The sequence below is a fragment of the Diabrotica virgifera genome, chromosome 6 (assembly GCF_917563875.1).
Source record: "Diabrotica virgifera virgifera chromosome 6, PGI_DIABVI_V3a".
Classification (NCBI taxonomy): Eukaryota; Metazoa; Arthropoda; class Insecta; order Coleoptera; family Chrysomelidae; genus Diabrotica; species Diabrotica virgifera.
Window position 1 is genome coordinate 17,168,151 of NC_065448.1, and position 26,856 is coordinate 17,195,006.

General features: G+C 32.8%; 1 protein-coding gene across 1 annotated transcript; it reads right to left on the reverse strand.

The window, feature by feature from the left end:
* Positions 1-6,265: 6,265 nt before the first annotated feature.
* Positions 6,266-25,814, reverse strand: LOC114328185 (uncharacterized). The gene is made up of 3 exons (XM_028276970.2): positions 25,405-25,814; positions 8,528-8,760; positions 6,266-6,644 (listed from the first exon to the last, which is right to left on the reverse strand). The coding sequence occupies exons 1-2, from the start codon at positions 25,811-25,813 to the stop codon at positions 8,528-8,530; spliced, it is 642 nt and encodes a 213-aa protein (XP_028132771.1). The 5' UTR covers position 25,814; the 3' UTR covers positions 6,266-6,644.
* Between the last annotated feature and the right edge of the window lie 1,042 nt (positions 25,815-26,856).

The window sequence follows — 26,856 nt, forward strand, 5'->3', positions numbered from 1 at the left end:
TTTACGAAAAAAACAAAAAAAAAACGTTTAAAAAATTTTTGACCACCTTTTGGTCCTGGCAACATGCAAATTTGTTAAAAGGAGTCCTTTTTGAGTAAGATTGTGCAAAAAATCCGAATTAGAATATTTTTCCTAGCAGATGCGCAGTGGCTTTCTGGACTACTTGGGAAGAGAAGATTTCAGAGAATAATTTTCAATCATAAGCCAAAAAAACTTAAAAAATTCAATTTTCGGACTTTGAGTGCCCTTAAAATGAAGATGTGGCTAAAAATTACAAAATGTGTTTTAATTATTTATGGGTGTAGTCTGTGCAATAATATGACTTGATGAAATAATTTGGTTTACAGACATTTTGGCACAGTTCCTTTGGATTTTTATATAAAAAAAGAATGTGTGTGTACTTTGTACGCACGTAAGAGGTTATACTTCTATTTTATGATTTCAATGAAATAAATATACTTTAAACAGTTTATTTTTATTTTATTTAAATATTAAACTAATTTTAATGCTTACCACTTTCCAAAAATCAAATAAAAAGAATAGAAATGGTCCGGATTTCAACCCAAGACCTCTCGGTCTCTAGCCGAATGCTCTACCAATAACGCTACGAGCTCTCTGTTATGTATTTTCTCGGATATAATGACAATTCACGGTAACAAACCGACAAGTGAAGTATAATAAATATAAAAATGTTTTAATAATACTTATCTTACTCCCGAGGAAGACAAATCCAAAGACACAAAAATTAAAATAAATATATTTACTAAAAACACTAATATATTCTTTTCACACCTTTTTTGCACTAATATAATATATACATAACTTGAAAGATTTAACAACTAAGGCCATACTGTCTGTGTGCGCATGCGCGCAGAATAATGAAAATTCACGCCTAAAGAAGTATATAACTTCAAAAAAGTTATTGCGCTATACGTTTTATAGACAAACAAATAAGAAGGAAGATAGTGGAGGCAAAAGAGAAGTGACTTACAGAAATTTGTGAAGAGAACTTACACAAAAAATACGATAACAAACTTCTTTACAAGAATATTGGCAGTAGTGTGTCATACGGTTTCACTAACAAGCATGGATGGTAGTCATGGTAGGGTCCTGACAACATTAGAAGAAATAAACGACGAATATACCTATACAAATTCTGTTCTCAGACAACAGGGCACAATATATAAACAAACTTTTAAACATTGATAGTAATTTATGTACCTGTTCTAACATTGAGCGAGGGTGAAAAATATGGTCTTAAAATTAATGTAAAGATACTAAAAACAACAGTAATCACGAGAAAGGACCAATATATAGAAATAGAATAATAGAAACCAAATATATTAAGTAAATGATAAACTAATTCAACAAGTTCAATAGTTTAAATGTCGAGGATGCTGGATATATATAAGACCTTAGGCTCAGAACACGAAGTCAAATGTAAGCTAAAACCAGCCACGCATTTCTAAAAATGAATCAATTTTTCACCAACCGAGATCTTAATCTAACTACAATACACTACAGGCCATAGAAGCCTGGACACTGACAATTAGCTCGTTAGGAGGCCTGGAAAGCTCTAAAATGTGGATATTCTGTCGCATTCTAAAAATTTCATTGACTGATCATGTTAGAAATGAATTTTTAAGACGTATGAATAAAGATCGTGAACTTGTAGAATTCATTAACCTCCATTAGAGACAACACTTAAAGTAGAAAAAGATCAATTTTACCTATGGAGTGTTAATCTGGATATGTGCCTCCATATGTTCACCAATCTTGTATTGTTGATTGTTTTCAACAAAATTGTTTTGATAATGCTGTTTTACTTTATTTGTTTTAGTCTGGTGACCTTTACGTTATTTTATGCTTTTTAGGATATTTAAATTTGCTTAAGCTGATTATCCTCTTTTTTCTTTTTCAAGCTGACATGAACTGTCGCCATTTTGATTCATCTATTGCTGCAATTTTCTATAAATTCCATCTAGACCAGTAAGGATCTGTTTTTAGGTGGATGTAAGAGGTGGCATTCAGATTTTTGCGGATAAAGTTAGGTGATAACTTCGTTAATAATAATTGATTTATGCTCCTTCTCAAATATGCCCGGAATATTAATAAAAAAATAAAATATTTAAAAATTTCAAAAAATTTCGTTTTTTTTTTCTACTTTTTTTGCTTATCTTAAAAACTATTCATTTTAGAACAAAGTCCTACAGGAATAAAACAAAGATAACTAAATTTTTTATCAGATGCGATTGGTTAAAAATGTCTTAATTTATCAACCTTGCTTCAAAATAGCAATAAATATAAAATAAGGGAGCAACACAAGCCTGTCTTTATTCAATGATTTTCCATCACTTAGGTTACACTTGGAACCTTCCTAATTCGCTTAGAAAATTTTTGTAATGTGCTAAAACCGTACACCAAATTTCATTAAAATTGACTTACTAGATTTTGCATAATAATTTTGCAATCTAAACTTTTTTTAAAAAATTACATTTTTTTAAAATCTTGCACAACAAAAATTAGAACATACAAAGATTTGTCAATTTTTTTACATATAAAGAAGTACTCCACCTATCTAATGCACTTTACAGAATTGAAATCGGATTATTTAAGTAGCCTCAGCAATGTTTTAAAGTTATAAACAATTTTTTGGCTTATAAACAAATTAGTGCTGTGCCCAGGAGGGTGTGCTACGGGCTTCTTTATTTAGATGGACTTACCCAAGTTTTTTTTATGTATTTTGACCCGTAGAACACGAATTTTTTGGGTAACAGTTGATCCGGATGTCGATAAGATTGTTATAAACAAAGAACTTGCGGAATTACATAAAAATCGATTTTTCGCAAAATAAAACATTTTTTTGTATTTCTTGGGTAATTCTAAGCAAAAAATGTTCTTACAAGTTTTTTCGTAAGATGCATAGTTTTCGAGATAAACGCGGTGGAGCTTTTAAAAAATCGAGAAATTGCAATTTTTGAACGCGAATAACGTTTGATTAAAAAATAAAATAGCAATTCTGCTTACAGCATTTGAAAGTTTAAGTCAAATTATACCGGTTTTAATTATTTGCATTGCTAAAAATTAATTTTTTTATTATTAAACAAAGCTATTTGTTTATAAGCCAAAAAATTGTTTATAAATTTAAAACATTGCTGGGGCCCCTTAAATAATCCGATTTTAATTCTATAAAGTGTATTAGATAGGTAAAGCACCTCTTTATATGTAAAAAAATTAGCCAACTTCTAAATGGTCTACTTTTTGTTCAGAAAGATTTTAAAAAATTTGAACTTTTTTAAAAACATTTAGATTGAAAATTTATTATGCAAAATTTATTAGGTCGATTTTAATGAAATTTGGTACGCGATTTAATTATGTTACAAAGAATTTCCTAAGTGAATTACTAAGCTTCTAAGTGACACCAAAGTGGTTAAAAAATATTGAATAACAAAAGACTTATTTTGCCCCCTTATTTTGTATTTATTGCTATATTGCAGAAAAAGTAATACCTTAAGACATTTTTTACCAGTCGTATATCATATAAAATTCAATTATCTTTATTTTATTTCTCTACGACTTTGTTCCAAAACGAATCGTTTTAAAGTTATAAGCAAAGAAAGCAGAAAAAAAATCGATGTTTTTCGAAATTTTTAAATATTTTAATTTTTTTATTAATGTTCCGGGTATATTTGAGAAGGAGCATAAGTCAATTATTATTACTGAATGTGTCACCTAACTTTATCTGCAAAAATCCGAATGCCACCTCTCACATCCAAAAATAGACGTTTTTTTGCAGATCCTTACTGGTCTAGTCCATATTCGGTCATTTATATAGTTCAAATGAATTTATTACTCAATTGATTTTGTCTTGGTTTACCACTTCTTTTGCCACACGCGAGTTGTCTCTAGAATCTTATGTCATGATGTGATAGTGGCATCAGTTTTGTTTTAGACTCAGGAAAGTGTACCCTGAACAGTCCTTCCAGGATCTTTTCACCATTCTGAGCGTATTCTCCTGACTTCTTTGTGAGTTAGGGAATACTTATCTGAGGGTCCTGCAGTTTGTGTGTGATAATCGTCCCACTCACCTGCTTAGCTTTTGGCGAAATTTAATTGTTGCCTGACTTCTGTTCTTTAATTTGTAAGATTGGCATTCCACCAGAGAGTTTTCCTGTTTAAATTACTCACTGTTTTCGAACGCAGACATGAAAACCTCTTGAAATTGTTTGGCAGCCATGTCTAGGTTCAGTGTAAAATTACTTCCTTTACAACCCTATATACAGGGTGTTTCATTGGGAAACGGAAATACTTTAATGGTGAATAGAGGTCACCGAGCCGGTTCTAGATATAATACATTTTTTGCCCTATCGACTTTTATAACCGAGTTACAGGAAGTTTTATCGATTTTGCCCATTTCCTTCCTAAGCCATAACTTTAGAACCACCTTGTATATTTTGTTGATATTTGGTACACATATGTTTCATTCAAAACCCAAACGACCGACATACTAACCATAAGAAAAATCCAGGTCCGGATTAATAAAAAATTATAAAGTAGGTAATTGTGACCTTAAAACAACACCCTGTATATTGAAATTTTGAAAATCTGTTTGCATATTTGAAAAGAGTACAAAAAAGTAAGTTTAATGGTTCGCTTTAATTTTTCGGCCAGACAATTTTATGACTTTAATTTTGAAATTATATTGATTTTTTTAAGAACTTTGACATTAAAGCAGATATTATTAACTTTTAGTTATAAGTTATTAAGATTAATGAATAAATACTCATTTTAAAAATAATCAATACTTATTTACCACATTGGAACGACCCAATTACTAGTGACAAGAAAAATCCAGGTCCGGATTAAGAAAAAAATACAAAGTAATTGTGACCTTGAGCCAACACCCTGTATATTGAAATTTTAAAAATTTGTCTGCGCATTTTAAAAGAGTATGGAAAACTGTGATTAAAGGCTTATTTTAATTTTTTCGCCGTTGATTTAATTACATCAATTTGAAATTATATTGAAATTTTAAAGAACTCTGAGACTAAAACCAGGTATAGTTAACTTTTAATAATAATTTAATGTTAATGAATCAATATTTATTTTAAAAATACTTAATACTTATTTACTACGCTGGCTTCATATATTCTCTGGATTTGTAGCTATATGCACATCATTAAAAATTAGCATTGCGGGAATTGGGATATTTTAATGATTTAGTAAAGAATTAAAAAAACTGCTATATCTAATAAAACAAAAATTCGTTACAATTCAACAATTTATCATAAATTAAAAATATTTGAACTATAACAGTTGCTCAAAATGTCCGCCATTTTGTTCGATGCATTTCCTTGCTCGTTTTAAAATATTTCGAATCGATTTTTTAAGTACATTGGGATTGTTCTTCATTTTTCTGGTAGCTTCTTGTGACCTTGACAGAATTAATCAATATGATTTCAAAATTGCCGTAATTAAATTATGTGAGCAAAAATTTGACATGCACCTTTTAACGCAGTTTTTTATGCTCTATTTAACAAATTTTCAAAATTTCAATATACAGGGTGTTGTTTCAAGGTCACAATTACTTTATATTTTTTTCTTAATCCGGACCTGGATTTTTCTTGTCATTAGTAATTGGGTCGTTCCAATGTGGTAAATAAGTATTGATTATTTTTAAAATGAGTATTTATTCATTAACTTTAATAATTTATAACTGTTAATAATATCTGCTTTTTAATGTCAAAGTTCTTAAAAAATTCAATATAATTTCAAAATGAAAGTCATAAAATTGTCTGGCCGAAAAATTGAAGCAAACCATTAAACTTACTTTTTTGTGCTCTTTTCAAATATGCCAACAGATTTTCAAAATTTTAATATACAGGGTGTTGTTTTAAGGTCACAATTACTTTATAATTTTTTGTTAATCCGGACCTGGATTTTTCTTATGGTTAGTATGTCGGTCGTTTGGGTTTTGACTGAGACATATGTGTACCAAATATCAAAAAAATATACAGGGTGATTCTAAAGTTATGGCTTAGGAAAGAAATGGGCAAAATCAATAAAACACCCTGTAACTCGGTTATAAAAGTCGGTAGGGCAAAAAATGTACTATATCTAGAACCGGCTCGGTGACTTCTATTCACCATTAAAGTATTTCCGTTTCCCAATGAAACACCCTGTATTATTATTTACACTAAGTATAATCTATTTGTAGGTATCTACAATCTTACCAATACCGTCAATGTGGAACTAATAAAATAGGTCATCATAACATACTTTATTTCACATTTATAACATGAGGTTTGTAAAATAATTAATATAATACATTTTATTTAACTACTTAATGTAAAAATATTTTAATACAATTTCGATAAGTGCAAAAGCCATCTATCCAGTAAAAAAGCTGAAGAACCAAGGCGTTCTGTTGCAATGGCCTTGAATATCACTTAGTATAATGGGAATATAAGCAAATGCAACTAAAAATACTGAGTTAATGATCGAGAAACCAATAAGTATGGCTACTGATGCTTTGTATATAAAGTACAACGTGGAGAGGACGAATATTACTAGGCCCCAACTGAATAATTTAATACCAATCTCCCGGACTTCTTCCAGTTCGGATTCCAAACTCCTCTGTTTACCTAAAAAATATATTTGAATATTAATATAACGAAATTTGCTAGTACACTGCATCATCTAACATTAAAGGGCACAACATGCCGCACAAAAGTAAAGTGCGTAGGTAATCTTCTGACTAAGATCTATTGTTAGGGATTTCAAGTTGCACAAGCGCATCTAACATGACTTAACTAACACTTAAATAGGTGCGACCGACGGCATTACGTGCCCTCCGAAGTACGGTGACGGCTCAGTTAAATTAGACAATTGAAAAATTCCCTCATTGCTGGGATTTGAAACTGGGCCTTCCAGTTTGTTGTCAGTAACATAGATACTGAGCTAGGGATATTATGCTACATAGAAGTCCTAGAAGCAATGCTGATCCGCCGTCCTTAAAAGGATATATTAAAACGAAAAATAAGTAGAATGAAGACATTAATAGCATAGAAGAGGGAAGAATGCGAATAACTACTTGAGATAAATCACCACTAGGACATCGAAGTATAAATCGTTCCCGACAGTAATCAAGGAGGTAATCTAACTACGGCACGGAGGAGGCACATAAAATAGACAATTTTGTTAAAATCAAATAGTAGGAAGTGCGGGACCGCAGCGCAAGAAGGGTAAGGTAATAGCTAATAGGCAATTAATAATGGTGTAAGTAAAATAAATATTTTATACATATTATGTGATATATTCTTGTCACTCTCTGAACAAAGAGGCAAACTAAATTTCATGTACCTACCTATGCATATATCAACGATAAAATCATTGGCGGTGCAAAGGATTACCGATAAAAACATAAATCTAGGAAAGAATTTTTGATAAGTTTATGATTAGTTGATATATAAGTAAGTATTAGTTGATATATAAGATTACTTATTTTTACGTAAGGAATCCAAAACTGAAATAAAAAATGGGCGCTCCCATTTAAGATTTTAAAATAACCACCCACCCCACCTCCGTGGGGAGTCGTGTTTAGTGCCATTCGATAGACTTCAAAAATATTGAATAAGCGTATTTTTCAGTTTTTCGATCTAATGTTCATTTCGCGAAATATCGCGGGATTCGTATTTAAAATTTTAAAGTTACCCCCCTATCCGTGGGGAGTCGTGTTTGGTATCATTCAATAGATTTCTGAAAAACATTGAGCACATATTTTTTAGTTTTTCGATCTGTCGTTCATTTCGCGAAATATTCGCTTTTTCTTGTGAAACTTTGTGACTCTCCCATTTCCTTACGGCCCCGCTCAAATCGTCAGATTTTTTAAATATGTACACTGCTTTGCATGTACTTAACTTACCATATCTTAATCTGACGATTTCGAGTTTTTCTAAGGGTAGATTTTTTTTTCGGCAACCCCCCTTAACGAACTCCCCTGTATTAAGAGCTAATATATGGTAGAGGTACATTTACAGGGTACATTTACAAGGTTTCTCCCCATATGATAATCTGACACGCTCGAGTAACTGCAAAAATCCCTTCTGGGGCTCCCCTACCATAATGAATACGACAAAAAAAGAAAAGAGATAGACAAAAATTAATGAAGGGGAGCAGAGCGTAGGGTCACTAAATTCAATACTGCAAGCAAAAAATGTGTCAAGAACAGCAGGAAGAAAAGAAGGTAGAGAATTGGTAAAAAAAAGGTTCTCAAAAAAATCTTTGGAGGAATACAGATTGCAGAGAATATTTAGAGAAGACAAACAAACAAAAAAATAATGACGATCTATGAAAAACCAATAATTATGGTAAAATAAGGAGAAATGGAGTAAAGAAGAAGAGGATGTCCAAAAGAAGAAGTACTTGTGCATTCAAATATATCGATTATTAATCTTCCTTATTGAGACCTGTTATTTCAAGTAATTGTTAATATAATTATAATTTTATGAATCTAGTTTCAACTAACCTATATCAAATTACTTAACAATCCTCCCCGTCTCCGACAAGCCGTTCGAATGTTCCTAATAATACCAGGCAGAAGAAAAGCAGCCAAAATTAACAACTTTTTAACCATCATCATAGCAGAAAACACCATCCCAAGAAGAATCAGTATTTTCATCATTTTCGTCAACATTAAGATGGGTACGATGTATAAGTGGCGACGTTTTTTATGACCTCGTGCAGATTCTGAGTTTTTATCTAAAAATGAATAGATCCAGTTAGTGTTTTTGGTAATAACAAGCTATCTAGGAGATTAATTAATATTTAGCTGAGCGAGGTGCTATTGGTCGAGGTGTGAAATTATATAAACAAGGGATAATTTTATAACGCAGGTAGATTCCTTGTTTATGTAATTTCACAACTCGAACAATAGTACCCCGCTCATATGAATATTATTGAGTTTCTAGTTAACTCCGCCTAGGACGGTCCCAAGCTCGGCTGAAAAAGGAGGAGGGTTGTGCGTAGGGCTAGCAGCCCTACCACGTAAAGAACACAATCGCTAAAGAAACATCTACTGTTGGCCTCGGAAACAGGTCGGATAAAACGATGACGAACACAGCGAGAAAAATGGACACGAGAAAAATGGATACGAGGAAAACAAAATATATAGGATGTTGGAATGTCAGATCCTACGGCTAAGTGAAATAAGATGGAAGGAAAAAGGTAAATATAAATTAAACTCTGGAGAAACGATTTTATACTCTGGCAAAGAAGGAAATGAATCAAACTATGAGAGTGGTGTAGGATTTATGTTAGATAGAGAAGCTACTGACGCGTTACTAGAATGGGAAGAAATATCAGATAGAATAATCTATGCAAGATTCAATACAAGATTTCAGAACACAACTATAATAAATGTTTATGCCCCCACCAAAAGCCGAACAAGCTGCAACAACTAATGATATGAGGAAACTTTATGAAAACACAAAGAAATTCTCCAGGAAATTGACACCACATAACACACATATTAGAGATAAAGATAATCAAATCATCATCATCATCCAGCCTCAAAGTCCACTGCTGAACATAGGACTCCTCCCCTCGTTTCCAACCCCATCTCTCCTGCGCCGCCCTCATCCAGTTTTTATTTACCTTTCTTAAGTCGTCAGTCCATCTTGTAGGCGGTCGACCGACGCTTCTCTTGTCTTCTCTTGGCCTCCATTCCAATAACCTCTTCGTCCATCGCCCATCTGTCATTCTGGCTACGTGTCCTGCCCATCTCCACTTCAACCTGGCTATCCTCTCGATGACGTCAGTCACCTTTGTTCTTCTCCTGATTTCTTCGTTTCTGATTTTGTCTCGCAGAGTTATTCCTAACATTGACCGCTCCATTCTTCTCTGCGTGACTCTTAGTTGGGTAGCCGAGGCTTTAGTTAAGGTAAGTGTTTCTGATCCGTACGTCAAGACTGGGAGGACGCACTGATCGAATACCTTTCTCTTTAGACATGTGGGTAACTCACTTTTAAAAGTTTCTCTCAGTTTTCCAAATGCTGCCCACCCAAGACCAATTCTTCTCTTCAGCTCATGAGTCTGGTTATCCCTGCCAATCGTAATTTCATGTCCCAGGTATTTATATCTATCTACGAGTTCTATTTCCTTCCCACCAATACTGATGTTCTGGTTGGGTACCAAATTTGTCATTATTTTTGTTTTTGAGATGTTTATATTTAAACCTACATTTTCTGTAGCTACAACGAGTTCTTGTACCATCTCTCTTGCCATACCTAGATCCTCAGCTACTATGACTATATCATCGGCGAAACGTAAGTTGTTTAGGTATTCTCCATCTATTTTTATTCCGTTTGTCATCCAATCCAAACTCTTGAAAGCATGTTCTAAGACCGTATTAAAAAGTTTAGGTGACATTGGGTCTCCTTGTCTAACCCCCCGTTCTATTTTTATGAGATTACTGTTAGTATGTAATTTGACAGTGGTTGTTGCCTGTAAGTATATTTTGTGTAATAATTTTGTATACCTATAATCTAGCCTGCATTCTTTAAGCGCCTGTAATATTTTGCTAAGTTCAACTGTGTCAAAGGCTTTATGAAAATCGATAAAAACTAGAACTAGGGGTTTATTGTATTCCACTACTTTCTCTATCAGGGTTTTTATACTTTTTAGATGGTCATTTGTTCCGTAATTTTTTCGGAATCCTGCCTGTTCTCTTGGTTGATAAGTCTCTAACTTTCTTTCCATTCTCTTAACTATTATTCGCGTAAATAACTTATATAAATGGCTGAGGAGGCTAATCGGTCTGTAATTCTCTAAATTGGCTTTGTCTCCTGCTTTGTGTAATAGAATCATAGTAGCGTTGTTCCAGTCTGTTGGAATATTAGCGTTGTGAAGGCAGATATTGAAAAGTTGTTTAATTTTTTCAAGTAGTATATTTCCTCCAATTTTTAGTGCTTCTGATACTATTCCATCTTCACCTGGGGTTCGATTATTTTTCATTTTCTTCAGAGCCTCTTTGATTTCTGATTTTGTTATATCGGGCATTAAATCCGATCCTTGATTTAATACCCCAGTTTTTACTGTAATTGGAGGTTGCGCATAATCAAATACTAACCAACTAACATAGATAATCAAATACTAACAGCAAAAAAAGATCTAGCAAGACGATGGATGGAGTATTTCACTGACTTGTTTAACCACAATGTGAATTCATTAGAAAATATTGAGAAAGAAGAAAACCCGGAACCGTTAGATATTGATGTCTCCAACTTCAGCCGAGAGGAAATAACAGAGAGTATGTATAAAACAACAAAAAGGGAAAGGCAGCAGGTACAGATGATATCGTAGGTGAGCTGTTTAAAGTAAACACTGAAAAAATGATACATTTACTGTATAAACTATTTGAAAATATACGGAGTCAAGAGAAAATTCCCAAAGAATGGACAGAAAGCGTTATAATCACTATCCCGAAAAAAGGTGACACCTCAAAGTGCGAGAACTGGAGACCTATAACCCTCTTATGTGTTGCGAGCAAAATAATGACCCGTATCATGCTTAATAGAATGAAAAATAAAATAGACCAAAAATTAAGACCAAATCAAGCTGGCTTCCGAGCAAATAAGTCATGTATAAACCAGATCTGCACGCTCAGAATGATCATCGAGCAGTCAGTGGAATGGCAAAGTAAACTATATCTAAACTTAGAAAGGCGTTCGATATCGTACATAGAGAAAAATTGTGGGAAATAGTAGAGAGTTATGGGATACCGGACAAATTCTTAAGAATAATAAAGTTGTTTTATGAAAACACCACAGCAAAAGTATTATACGACGGGAATTTAACAGAACCAATCGACATTAACAGCGGTGTAAAGTAGGGTTGTATACTGTCTCCTACTCTGTTTATTATTGTCATGGACTGGCTTATGAGAAAAAGCAGCAACGGTAAAACTGGGATACACTGGAATACCTTTGAACAATTAGAAGATCTTGAATACGCAGATGATGTATGCCTACTTTCAGCAAAGAGACAGAGCATGCAGAAAAAAAGTGAGAAATTAGCCAAAGAAGGTAAAAACGTGGGTATGGAGTGTAAAAACATGAATAAAACTGAATTAATGAAGATTAACACGCCGAGAGAAATGGACATACACATAGAAAACCAAGAGCTGAAATCAGTGGAAAGAGTTTATTACCTAGGAAGTATACAGTATACTGAACACGACAGGAGGAGCAGAGAGGATATCCAGAGACGAATTGGCAAAGCACAGACAGCATATTATATGTTAAATAATATATGGAACTCTAATGAGATAAAACTGGACACCAAAGTAAAAATCTTCAATAGCAATGTAAAGGCAGTACTATTATACGGATCACAAACTTGGAGAACAACAAAACACAAGCACTGGAAAGATTCAATCCTTCATCAATAAATGCTTACGAAAAATTCTAAGAATATTTTGGCCCAACAGAATTACAAACTCAGACTTATGGAAAAAAACGAAGCAGGAACCAATACATAAAGAAATAAGAAAGAGAAGATGGAAATGGGTGGACCATACTCTGCGGAAACCAGACACAGACATAACAAAACAAGCATTGGAATTCCAACCTCCAGGAAAACGGAAACATGGGAGGCCGATAAATACATGGAAGAAAACAATTATTAAAGAAGCAGAAAACGTCGGCCTAACCTGGAAAGAAGTTAGAGAAAAAGCACAAGATCGACAAAAATGGAGAATGACAGTAGGTGCTCTATTGAGCAGTGGGAACTAAGAGGATAAGTAAGTAAGTTAACTTGTTAGACTATATGCAGATTCATCTACAGATAAAATTGTTGAGTATTTCAAGGCTTGGCTAGTAGGTTTTGTTTATTTGAATAGCCTTTTTATTAGAATAGGAGACGAACTTATTTTATATTTCTACATGGATCCTCCGACTACTAAGCTCTCAATACAAGTTGGAGAAATCTAAAAATAACTGGAAAACTTCTAACGGAGGGCCTAGAAATAATGGGTAAATACTTCCAAAACAGAAGTTAATTGCTTTCATTTGATAAAAGTTGCCAGAAGCCAACAAAATATGGGAAAAACAACAAGAGGAAGACTCAAATTGAGATATGTATACTCAAACTGACTCATACAGAACAAATAAAAAATTACACAGTACATTCATAAAGTGTGGAAACGGTCTATTATCTCATTACTTAATTATCTTCAGAGTTAAAGGTCTGACAGGTCGATTTTTATTTTTAAATTATGATGTTTTGACGTATATCCCATAATAGTGACGTCATCGATTTGAGTCATAGTGTCAATAGGGGCCGTGTGGTAGCTCATTTGAAAGGTGATTTAATTCTCTATTCAGTAATATAAACATTAACATCATTTATTTATAGCGGGTGACCAAAAAAATAATTTAAAAATTAAATTAATTGTCGCAAAAAAAAAGAATATATGTAATTTATTTAACTCAAAATACATTTTTCTGCCGTCAGAAAAGAGATAAAAATGTTTATTTGACAAATAAACATTGCTTTTCGCTTAAATTAAATGTTCAAACTGCCAAGAGGCAGGTGTGTGGCTGTTTGACATTTAATTTAAGCGAAAAGCAATGTTTATTTATGAAATAAACATTTTTTTTATCATGTGGTATCAACAAAATGTATTTTGAGTTAAATAATTTACATACATTCTTCTTTTTGCGTCAATTATTTTAATTCAAAAATTATTTTTTGGCCTTTCTATATAAATAATGATGGTAATGTTTATATTACCGAATAGAGAATTGAATCACCTTTCAAATGATCTACCACACCACCCCTATTCCCGCTAAAAAGATCATCGATGACGTCATCATGCCCAAATCGATGACGTCACAATTATGTAGGTACTATACGTCAAAAAATCATATAGACCTGGATCCCGCGTAAGAAAAAAAAGTTGATTAATAGCAAGCTGAAAATTTGTTAATAGCTTAACGGTGTCTAGTCGGACAAACATTGATGCACGTGAACACTGAAACAGGGGAAGTTTTAATGGTGGAGCATGATAAACGTGTCGTCCTGACAAGTTTATGATGGTGAAAAATAGCAAGTTGTTTTTAAGTTTATTCAATAGCCAACGTTATATAATATATGAAAAAATGTTTGTCCGACAAAAAGGTTGGGCATTTTAACGAGTCCGACACGTAGAACATGTCACATCACAGGAACTATGTTGGTGATGAATAGCAGTCTGATTTTTGCATGAGAGTTTAATGAAAGGTTAAAAAAGCAATTGGAAGTTCTGTCGGACAAAATGAATGGGAAATTTTCATAGTCGGACATTCTAAACATGTAAGATATAGACAAAAATGTTGGTGATAAATAGCAAGCTAATTTTGATTTGTTTATGTACAAATTATATTTTGTAACGCAAAAAGTTATATGTCGGACAAAAAGTTTGGGCAAATCGACGGAAATAAATAAAAAATATTTTTTCAGAATGACTTATGCCTGGTTGCACCAACAGATCTTAAGTTCCAGATTAGCTAAGCTATACTTATAAATAGGGCTTCTTTGAGTATCACTTACGTTTCACCATAATTTTGGATTCTTACCTGATTATCAATTATATCTATTATTATATTATGGTATTCTTATTGTAATATATTAGAATTATATTATATTAATTCTTATGATATTCTCGACTTAAGCTTAAGATCTGTTGGTGCAACCGGGCATTAGTCACATATTGATAAAGCTATTTTAGTTGTATATTATTATTTATATTCACATATTTGCATGTGCATATATATACATGCACACTCCAAAAACAGTAAGGTAAGTTATCAATGCATGTATATATTGCAAAAGAATTATTTTTTTGGGTGGAGTTTGTTCTAGATATTCTCAAAATGACAATAAAAAATGTCAAAGAACATGTGAAAGCAATCTCTTAGGCTTTTCTAATTGGGCGCATCAGAAAGTACGGAAAATTTCCTACAAAAAACGTTGTAAACATTTTTTTCCATACTCAAATCTTAACCCTGTAAACGACATTGAAAAATGTGAAGAGTCTAAAACTTCGGTGCTTATAAGAATAGACGTAAATATGACACATTATGCTTAGAAGTATGTATTAGAAGGCTGCATTTGTCAGTGTGACACTTTATGCTATACAAAGTAGTATTTGAAAGTACATGGTCTCTGAGTTTCTATTTGCCACGTGTGTTGGAACTTAAAATTTATATTAACTATGGAGTGTTTTTGTGTCTATTTTTGAGTGTCAACAGTTTAAATTTTAAGTCGCCAGATCAAAAGTGAAACCATTCAACGGAACATTTTTGAGTAATTTTCGAACATTTTACAAAGTTAGTAAAATACTTGGTCATCAATTCAATGAGGTTCAGTTGCCAGATAATTGTGAAAGTTCTATTGAATATCATTCTTCGTGCTATAATGCTTTGCCTGAATGAAAAAGGGTACCTAAATAAATTATTACTAAAATTGTATAACGTAATTTTTCTCAATTTTCTATTCTCCTTTTCATGAACATTTTTCAGTGCGTCACAAATTATAGAAAAAAAGGTAAGTCCGTGATAATACACATTTATGACATTTATTCTAACGTGACATTTTAGTTAAATCTGACAGTTGTCAAATTTTATTTTCAATTTGGAATAAAACCAAATCAATTGTGTCTATTGCATTTATAAAATGGTATTTTCTTTCATTTGTATAGTCTTATAAATTGTACAGATTATATTGATAATATTATTATTTTATTTAATAAATAATTCTTTTTTGATTGTGGCGCCATCTATCGACAACTATAATAATCACCGAACTAGAATAATTACCGAAGTATTCCCAGACGTGCCTTTTTTTCTGTCACATACAATTTAATGCGTTAGAGAGAAATCGAAAAACTGTGACGCACTGAAAGATGATCATGAGAAAAAGAATACAAATGAAATAATAATGTAATTAATATGTCACATGACAAGAAATAATTTGCTGCCAAAATAAATCGATTAGTTTAAATTTGAAGTTACGATTGCAATTTATTATGAATTATTGTCAAAAGTGACAGTTTTTCTTAAATGGAAATGTATTCATAGACATAAGGGTAGACAGGGAATACAGTGCAAAAAGTCGATAGGTGGTCTATATATCTCTTTTAACCAAGCGACCCGCGCATGTGGCAGACAAAGATAGCTAGACCACTCAATCCATAATATAATTTGCCTGATCTACTATAAATGTATTACAGTGAGGTATCTAAATGATGTTGAGATAAATCGAAAGATATCGATTGTAATTGATTGCAGGTACTTTTGACATAGAATAATCACCCCTTATTGAAATTTCAAAAATTATTTTTTTAAATTGTCCGACTACAAAATCTACCCCTTATTTTTTTCCGACAACAGTCATTCTTGGTAAGGAATAATTTACTTAATTAAATTTCATCTTTGTCGGAAAGCTATTTATCACCAGAATTTTTGTCTATATCTTACCTGTTTAGAATGTCCGACTACGAAAACTTCCCATTAATTTTGTCGGACAGAACTTCCAATTGCTTTTTTAACCTTTCATTAAACTCTCATGCAAAAATCAGACTGCTATTCATCACCAACATAATTCCTGTGATGTGACATGTTCTACGTGTCGGACTCGTTAAAATGCCCAACATTTTTGTCGGACAAACATTTTCGCATATATTACATAACGTTGGCTATCGAATAAACTTAAAAACAACTTGCTATTTTTCACAATCATAAACTTGTCAGGACGACACGTTTATCATGCTCCACAATTAAAACTTCCCCTGTTCCAGTGTTCCCGTGCATCAAAGTTTGTCCGACTAGACAACGTTAAGCTATTAACAAATTTTCAGCTTGCTATTAATCAACTTTTCTTTCTTACGCGGGATCCAGGCCTAATAATTTAAAAATATAAACCGACCTATCAGAGCTTTAACTCTGAAAATAATTAAGTCATGAGATAATAAACCGTGTCCACACTATATGAGTGCACTGTATAACAACCTTAAACATAAAAAATTGGAGAAACAAAATACGAAACATCAGAGTAGAGAAAAAGCCTGGAACAGGCCACGACCCGAAAAGAGCTGATGAGTCAAACATGACCAAAGAAGAGCTGATGACCCGTTAATCATATCTGAAAGATGCTAACATTGTGATGGTGAACATTTAAAGACCCATAAAAACGAAGGTAGTGTTAAAAGAATAAATTTAAGAATAGGTATATCCGGGGAAATATAGAGATTCCAACAATTGATGTGATAGTGAGAGACCATAGGTTAAGATGTTTTGATGCTTAAGATGGAACGTCGAGATGCATATCACCCAATAAGAACCGCTGATGTGCTAGTTCCTGGGTGGAGTACGAGAGGAAGACTAGAAGACCTGAGGAGACGCTAAGCTAGAACATGTCGGTAAAGGGGATTGATATTAGTATGGTCCTAGATAGAAATTTGGCGAAAAATTAATTAGGGTGGCCATCTCTCCCTAGACAAAAAAGGCAAAGAGCATGATGATGGATATATTTGAACAATACGGGACATGCTAATGGCATATAATAATGCATTTATAGGCATTCAACAGATTCAACTCTTTTTATTCTTTTTAAAATGTAAAAGTTTTAGCAATATATCCAGCACTTTGGAAACAATATTTCCCTTTGTCGTTACAAATGACCAGTAAGGCACGAGAAAATGGATAATATTATAAAATTAACTTTTATATTGACAACAAGATATAAAACTACCCCCTCTGTGGCTCAGTGGTAAAAGCGCCTACCTTTGGATCGAAAGGTCCGAACAATCGTGAATTCGAATCTCACCAGGGTCAGAAATTTTTCGTTTATTATAAATTAATAAATGAAAATAGTTTCTGTCCTTGTGGGATTGGTACTCACCGGAGGGACCGCAGACGTTCGGATACAATTAATTAGCGTCTCTTTGCAAAGACAATGACGTCGACTTTGCAAAGTAACAAGACACTCAACACACACACTACACATGACACTAGGTACCTAACTACAAAAATTCACCGTACCTACCATGCCAATGGCCATTAGTTTCGAGGCATTAGCTAAATAAAAAAAAGATATAAAACTTAAATAGTACTGGTAATTTTTTTATTAATTTATGTACTTTCAATCCATTCGTGTACTGTTTTCTTATGTAGGTCAGCTAAACTTGATTGAGTAATTAAAATGTGGTTAACGAATCCATTTTGGTACGCGGTTATCCTTTTTTAAGTATCTAATTAATTTAAACTTTAATTACTACTTAGTACTAATTCGTAGTACTTAAATTGGGTATCGCTTTCATTAAAATAAATAAATATCATCGTTATACTAAATTAAGGCCATAACGTTTATGCTGCCAATATTAAGAATAAATTTATGAAAATTAAGTAATGCTAATTAAGTTAAAAAATTGAAATTACATTAAGGTGATACAGTAGCAATCAACAGACGCGTTCCAAGATTGCCGCTGTAATTTTGAATATTTTTTCGAGAAATTTGGCACATGTATTCGTAATATAATAAAGAATGGCGGTACAGAGCCCAATTTGAAAAATATATAAATATGTGGAAATTACTCTGTAATTAAATACAATATTAAAAAAACGAGCCTGTACTGCCATTAAGAAGAACAAAAAATACACTTTCTTCAAATAAACTTTTTTATCCGATGCCTAGATTTTGTGTCATTTTGGAACTACTAATGAAATAAAAAATTTTAGTAGCTCCAAAATGACACAAAATCTAGGCATCGAATAAAAAAGTTTATTTGAAGAAAGTGTATTTTTTTGTTCTTCTTAATGGCGGTACAGGCTCGTTTTTTTAATATTGTATTTAATTACAGAGTAATTTCCACATATTAATATATTTTTCAAATTGGGCTCTGTACCGCCATTCTTTATTATATTACGAATACATGTGCCAAATATCTCGAAAAAATATTCAAAATTACAGCCGCAATCTTGGAACGTGTTTTCGCTACCTGTTGATCGCTATTGTTTCCTCTTAATGGTAATTTCTCTTTGGCATTTTTTTTAATGTCAATTACATACATATCTTATTATATTCTATCGAGAAATTTGCATTGCCATAATTTGCTTTAATTAGTCAAGTAAGAGAATTATTCGTTTCTTTCATACCTACTGAAGAATCTTTCTTTTAAACTATATTCTGAAATCTATGAAGTTTTTTATTTTTAATGTAAGATTTATGTTCATTAATTTTAATCTTAAATGGTCTTGAGATTTCACTCAAATATGTATACATCATCCAAACCAGTGCTTCCCAAAACTTTCTGCCTTATAGACGTGTTATAGACATAGACCACTAGTTGATATTGACTGCGTTCACCAGATGCAAACACATTCACAAATGTTTGCGCTTTGATTCTAAACTTGTTGACAGCGAACTGAACGGTTGGTTGTTTAGGTTAAAATTTGACATTTTGCTTGCTTGGTTTGAACGTAACCTAAAATAAATTTTCTCAATAAATACGTTTTTGAATTTATTTTTTTTATTAAAGGAAAAAAGAAAATTTATTTAATAGATAATAACGTAGCAGAATGTCTTCAGTAGCCTTTATTTTATATATAAAACCCTTATCAATATATTTTACAAATATATACAATTTAAATTCCCGCCATATTTCAACACGTTTGGAAAGTTCAACTTAAATATCTTATGTTTGCAAAAATGGCGACCGCTTTCCAAACATGTTTGACGTTAGCAAGTCGTTCAGAACCATAAAGCGCAAACTGATTGCCAACGTTTGCATCTGGTGAACGCGCCCATTGATATTTTTGATTTGCGTCGACCCCCTTCTTAATGTCGAATTTTTCGAAATTATTTGATGCGCTTTAGTCTATTTAAAAAAATTTTAATTTTTAAAATATATAGGCATTAAAAGTTAGATATTTATTAGCTTGAAATGTTCAATATTGTGTTTATATGGAATAGCCATAATTGGTTGTAATGAAAATTACATTTTTTAATAATTGTTACTTGACCTTTTGATTTCCATTTGGTCATACTGACCAGAAGCATTCAATACATTTTTGATGGGCATCAACAGTAAAGAAGAATTAATCAAACGCATCATGGAAAATAAAAGAATAACTCATTTCCTTTCTTGTGTTAACCACAAAATAGTATACAGGATATGCAACCAAAATTTACAGGAAACCAACATATTGAAATTACCACACAAAGCACAACAAAGAGGGATTATCAAATCATTATAGGTATAATAAAACCCTAAATATCTGCTCTAACGATGATGCATTTCAACAAGACAAAAAGCTATTAACAACGGTGTTAACAAAAAATGATATCCGTTGTGATTTATAAACAAGGCACAAGAGGAATCAAAGAACTGCATCTATAAAATACCTTGTGAATGCAACCATGCAACTCTAAGTGTCAGAAAAAATGAGCATAAAACATACATCAGAAACAGAGACATCGGAACTCTAATGTGTCTCGGAACATCTTTTGGGAAGTCTAAAAAGAACAATAGATAGGATAGTTTATTAAAAGGAGACAATTCTCAATGAACCGAAGATCCCTAGTAAGTAAATGAAATAGGTGTTATTAACTATGTTAAAAATTAGGTAAACTTTTACATATTCAAGATTTAATAACTTACCCAAATATAGCAAGGAATGGGAGTGGCCCTGACCCTTTATTGTTTTCATTGGCACATGCTGCTTCAAGTCTATAATACAAAGTAGGATAGAATAGAGCAGCGAAGACTATTACTTTGACCATTTTTATAGCCACAAAAAAGATTAACGATAAAGTGAATTTAATTTTGAGAAGTTTGAAGAAAATAATTTTTTTCACTTTTTTTAGTACTTCCTTATCTTTTAATGCCAATTGTTCCCCAAAAACTAAAACAAAAAGCAACTATTACAATTTTAATAACGTAAAAGCTTAGTGTTTGAAGGCTTTAAAACATATTTAATAACAACTTTTCAGCTTAACGTTGTAAAGGAGAACTACCCAAAGACAAACATTTTATCAAAGACCTTCCAATTACTGTGCGAACACCCTTGTCTTGAGAAGAAAGCTATAATAATTGATGGATTCGACCGTTACTTGATGGAAGTTCATTTTATCTAACAATAAAACACTGAAAACGTTTGTTTTCTATACTTCCACAAAATTTATTACAACTATGTGACTACAGCTGTTTCGGCAGAGTGCCTTTCTCAAGTGATCTAGTTTACTATGTGTTTGCCTTTTTAAAGTCTTTAACTGAAGAGGTTGAGGAGTGGGAGCTGTTTGTCTCGAGTTGGTCATTCAGAATTATATCTTTATTTTTCAATTTATTAATTTCCATAGATTCTAATAAAAATAGCTTAAGGCCTTTATTTTGAATATGCAGAATTTAAAACTGTTCATTAAAAGAATAATTATGATCTAGAAGGTGAAGTGCGTAGGTAGAAATGTCTGTTTTTCTATTGTTGAAAGCCCTTTTTTGTTCTGCTATCCGTTTGTCAAAGTTTCTGCCAGTTTGACCGATGTAAGTTCTCGGAGAGTCACCACAAATTAGTTTGTAAACACCACTCTGTACCTAGTTGTTTTCTCTTTCGGCTTTTATTGTTCTTACTATATTTGCTTAAGTTGTTGTTAGTTCTGAAAGCTGGTGTTATTTCTTTTCTTTTTTATGTATCTGGCTACTTTTGTTGTTATCTTGCCAGTATATGTGATAGAGCAGAAGATACTGGGTGTTTTCTGCGGTGGTGGATAGACTAATTTCAGGGCTTTCTTATGGAGATTTTGGTTTAAAATTGTGTTAATTGTTTGTTCGTTATTTTTTGACATAGGATACAAGTAGTTTTTTGACATGGGAAGTTATTTTTTTATGAAACATATACTGACAGAAATTCCCATGTCAAAAAATAACTTCGAGAAAGAACTGAACATCATTAAACAAATAGCAGTAAATAATGGCTATAACGAACAAACAATTAACAAAATTTTAAACTAAAAACTCCATAAGAAAGCCCTGAAATTAGTCTATCCACCACCATAGAAAGAACCCAGTAGGAAGGAATAAAACCAGCTTTCAGAACTAACAACAGCTTAAGCAAATATATTAAGAACAATAAGAGCCGAAAGAGAAAACAACTAGGTACAGAGTGGTGTTTACAAACTAACTTGTGATGACTGTCCGAGAACTCACATCGGACAAACTGACAGAACCTTTGATAAACGGATAGCAGAATACAAAAGGGCTTTCAACAATAGAAAACAGACACTTCTACATACGCACTTCACCTTCTAGATCATAATCATTCTTTTAATGAACAGTTTCAAATTCTGCATATTCAAAATAAAGGCCTTAAGCTACCTTTATTAGAATCTATGGAAATTAATAAATTGAAAAAGGAAAGGCCGAGGGGTATAAGATCACATATTCACAGTGAAGCAAATAACAGAAAAAACACTACTGACTAAAACCAAAGCGTACATGGCCTTCATCGACCTAGAAAAAGCATTCGACAGAGCGAAAAGAGAAACAATATGGAACAGTCTAATTAGAAGAGGAGTTGATAGAAAACTAATAGAAGTCATCAAAAGTCTATATAAAAGAAACACGAATTACATAATGCATAAAAATATGAAATCGCAACAATTTAAAACATCTGAAGGCTTAAGACAAGGAGGAGTCATGAGCCCTACACTCTTTAACATCTTCATGGACGAAATAATCAAAGAATGTATACCACAATTAAAAAAGCTACATGTAGGTTACCGAAACCTAGAAAGAATAGGAATATCAGAATGTGCATTTGCTGATGATGTAATTGTCATGGCAGATAAAGAGGAAGACCTAAGAAATAATCTACAAACATGGAATGAGGTATTAAATAGACATGGGATGAAAATAAACACACGCAAAACAAAGATTATGGTAGTAGCACAAGAACAACCCGTATTAAACATACAAATCAATGGAGAAACAATAGAACAGGTAAACTACTTTCAATACCTGGGAGTAACAGTGGAAAACAACGGAAAACAACACAAAGATATAGAAGAAAGGATTAACAAAACGTCTAAAATATTCCACGCAATTAACAACAAATTTATAAACAAAAAAGAAATATCCAGAAAAACCAAAATAACTGTCTTCAACACGATATACAGACCAGTACTTACATACGGGTGCGAGTCTTGGGTATTAACAAGAAGTATGAAGAGTAAGATCCAGGCACTGGAAATGAAATACCTAAGACGAGTAAAAGGAGTATCAAAAAGAGACAGACTAAGAAATATAGATATACGAGCGGAGCTCAAAACTAAACCACTCCTAGAATACATCGAAGAAAAACAGCTGAGTTGGTGGGGCCACATGAAAAGAATGAGAAGAAACATACCAGTAAGGAAAGTATGGGAAGCAAGAATTCAGAAAAAAAGAAACAGAGGAAGACCATCAGAAAACTGGGATACAACCATTGCGAAGATTATCCAAAAGAAAGGGAAAACCGTAGCAGGAGCAAGCAGACTGGCGCAGGATAGAAAACAATGGTCAAAGTTTGTGCACACGTGAATAGACATTAGTCCCGACACTGAAAAGTAAAAGGGACTTAAAAGACTATATATATAATAAAAATAAAGACTTAATTCTGAATGACCAACTCGAGACAAACAGCTCCCCACTCCTCAACCTCTTCAGTTAAAGACTTTAAAAAGGCAAACCCATAGTAATCTAGATCACTTGAGAAAGGTACTCTGCCGAAACAGCTGTAGTCACATGGTTGTAATAAATTTTGTGGAAGTATAGAAAACAAACGTTTTCAGTGTTTTATTGTTAGAAAGCTATAATACTTCGGACACATTATGCGAAATGAATCCAGATATATCCAATATAGAATGCGTCCAAGGAAACATATTTGGACAGTGAGGTCCAGGAAGAAGAACCTCCTAGTTAAAGAACCTCAGAACCTGCTTTAACACATGTGAAGCTTTTCTGCGCTGTTTCAGACAAGATAAAGATTGTCATCATGATCGCTAACATTTGTTATGGACAGTCACATCAAGAATAGAAATAATTAGTTTAATGAAAATGTAGATTAATAAAAGACTTCTGTTGTCTTGTTTTTCGAAGTAATCCACTGGTAATTCACTGTTTGGTTTTACGGTTATAACTCCTTATTATCTACTACTTATTTGCGCCAGTACTCGAAAGTTCATTGAAGATGAACTTATAAGTCCGAAAACGTCCTTCCTGAACAACTATTGTAAACCATTTGGATTTTTAATTTAATAATTGTTTATTATAAGTAGGGGTATTCGACAGGGATGTGTGCTTTCCCTCTTTTATTTAACATTTATTCGGAAGCCATATTATGTCAAGAGTCTTTGAAAGATGTAGATATGGGAATCAAAGTGAATGGAGTATTGATCAACAACATACGATATGCTGATGATGGTGTATTAATTTGTGACAACATTGTCGATCTTCAACATTGTCACTATAATCGGAGAATACAGTAAGCGAATGAGATTAGAGATTGATACCAAAAAGACCAAATTCATAATTATCTCCAGTAACTTGGACGCACTTGGAAACTCCAGCATAATACTGAATACCAAGTCCATTTAAAGAGTGAGCAAATTTAAATACCTGGGAACATGGTTTTTTGAAGACTGAGCATCGGACAGGGAAGTAAAATGTCGCATTGGCAAGCTCGACAAGCGTTCGTAAAATTCAGGAAGGTACTGACCTGTTCAGAGTTAGATCTTCAACTGAGACTAAAGTTTACTAAGTGCTACGAGTGGCCGGTGCTGCTATATGGCGTAGAGGGCTGGACACTCAAAACGAGCAATATAAACTTATTAGAAGCCTTCGAAATGTGGCTTTATCGCCGTATCCTAAAGATACCATGGACGGCGAAAGTCATAAATGCAGATGTCATTAAGAGAATCAACCAAGAACGCCAACTTATCGAAACCATCAAGAAAATGAAAACGGGCGTATCTGGGTCACATCATGCGAAACGAAAAATACCAGTTCCTTCAACTTATAATCGAGGGTAAAATTGAAAGCAAGAGATGAATAGGACGTAATAAAATGCCCTGGCTTCGAAACATAAGGTAATGGACAGGGATTAACGACGTACATTGCAAGAAACAGAGAATTAATGGAAAATGTGATCGCTAACATCCATTAGTGGATTTGCATCTAAAGAAGAAGAAGAATTGTGTAATTAAATACTTCTATCAATTACAATAGTAGTTTTTCCTTTGAAACTTTTTAACTAAATGGTATACAGCCAACTCTCAGGAACTGTCCCGATTTAGCTTAACCAAAACTATTCAACAACAAAATAATGTATTTACCTTTTGCATAGTCAATTTTTGAAAAATCCAGTTTCCTCCCTCTTGGAAATTCATTTTTATTCGACGGCACAATGGCTAGATAATGGTTGCTCAAAATAATAGTCAATTTCCTCCTCAAAAACTTGTAAAATTTTATATAACTATCATCATCTTTGGTGTAACCCTTATAATCATCATCAGTTTGATTTCCATTTACATTACTTCTGGCACTCACAAAACTATGATCAGTCCAATCAGCACTGTATGTAAGTTCGTCGATGTATTTCACAAAACCATATTTCGCACAAAACAGTAGATCTTTTGTTTCTTCGCACTTTGCAAATGCCTCGTCGACATAGTCGTCAGATCTTATAAAAGTTTTAAAAATTGAAGCAAGTAGAATTAGCTTGTATGTGGAAGATACATGCATATTGACTAATGAAGGTAGAAATGGCTTATTGGATTTAATGTTAACTTTTGGCGCCGGTAGTACTAGGTTAGGGAAAACGGTACCCTAGTTATCCGTCTGTGCTAATTATTGGTATTAGAATGACTATTTAATTGGTAATTTAATGTAAATTATCTTGATTTGTATGAAGGATATGAATAGTAAAGCTTCATTAACAGGAATATTTCTGTTTATACGGGGTGTTTCAATATGAATTTTTAAAGAAAAATTGACTATTGTTTATTTACAAATAATATTATGATTAAATGGTGACTTACAGTACTAGATCCAGCGTACCAAAAAAAGTTTAGTAATAGCAAGCTGAAAATTTGTTAATAGCTTAACGGTGTCTTGTCGGACAAACTTTGATGTACGGGAACACTGGAACAGGGTAACAAATAAATTGGAAGTTCTGTCGGACAAAATACATGAGACGTTTTTGTAGTCTGACATTCGAAACTTGTAGCCTATTCCACGATTAGACCGTTCCCTGTTCCAGTGTTCCCGTACATCAAAGTTTGTCCGACTAGACACCGTTAAGCTATTAATAAAATTTTCAGCTTACTATTAATAAACTTTTTTTGAAGTGAAAACTTCTTTAGGGACGATGTGCGATTTTTGAATAGGGGAAAAAGCATTGAATTCGCGACCGTCATCGCGACCCTCATCGCGACCTCATTGCGACCGTCATCGCTTATGCTATATATTATGTGTATGTATATATAAATTGTGTACAGGTATTTAAATTTAAAATAAATGTAAAATCTATTTTAGGATAGGGAAAAAGGATTGATTTCGCGACCATCATCGCGACCGTCATCGCTTCGGCGAAATAAATTTTGTACATATCCAGGTATATTATGTGACGTATATATAAATTTTATAGAAGAATTTAAATTTAAAATAAATGTAAAACCTATTTTAGGATGGGGAAAAAGGATTTATTTCGCGACCGTCATCGCGACCGTCATCTCGGCGAAATAAATTTTGTACGTATCTATAGTATGCGTATGTAGACATAAATT

What these genes read in the sequence shown, in the direction of transcription:
- LOC114328185 (XM_028276970.2), bottom strand. Translation starts at nt 25,813, where the DNA reads ATGCATGTATCTTCCACATACAAGCTAATTCTACTTGCTTCAATTTTT. An exon ending in AAAAATTGACTATGCAAAAG is followed by an intron (nt 8,761 to 25,404) that starts GTAAATACATTA and finishes ATTCATTTTTAG; the next exon opens with ATAAAAACTCAGAATCTGCA.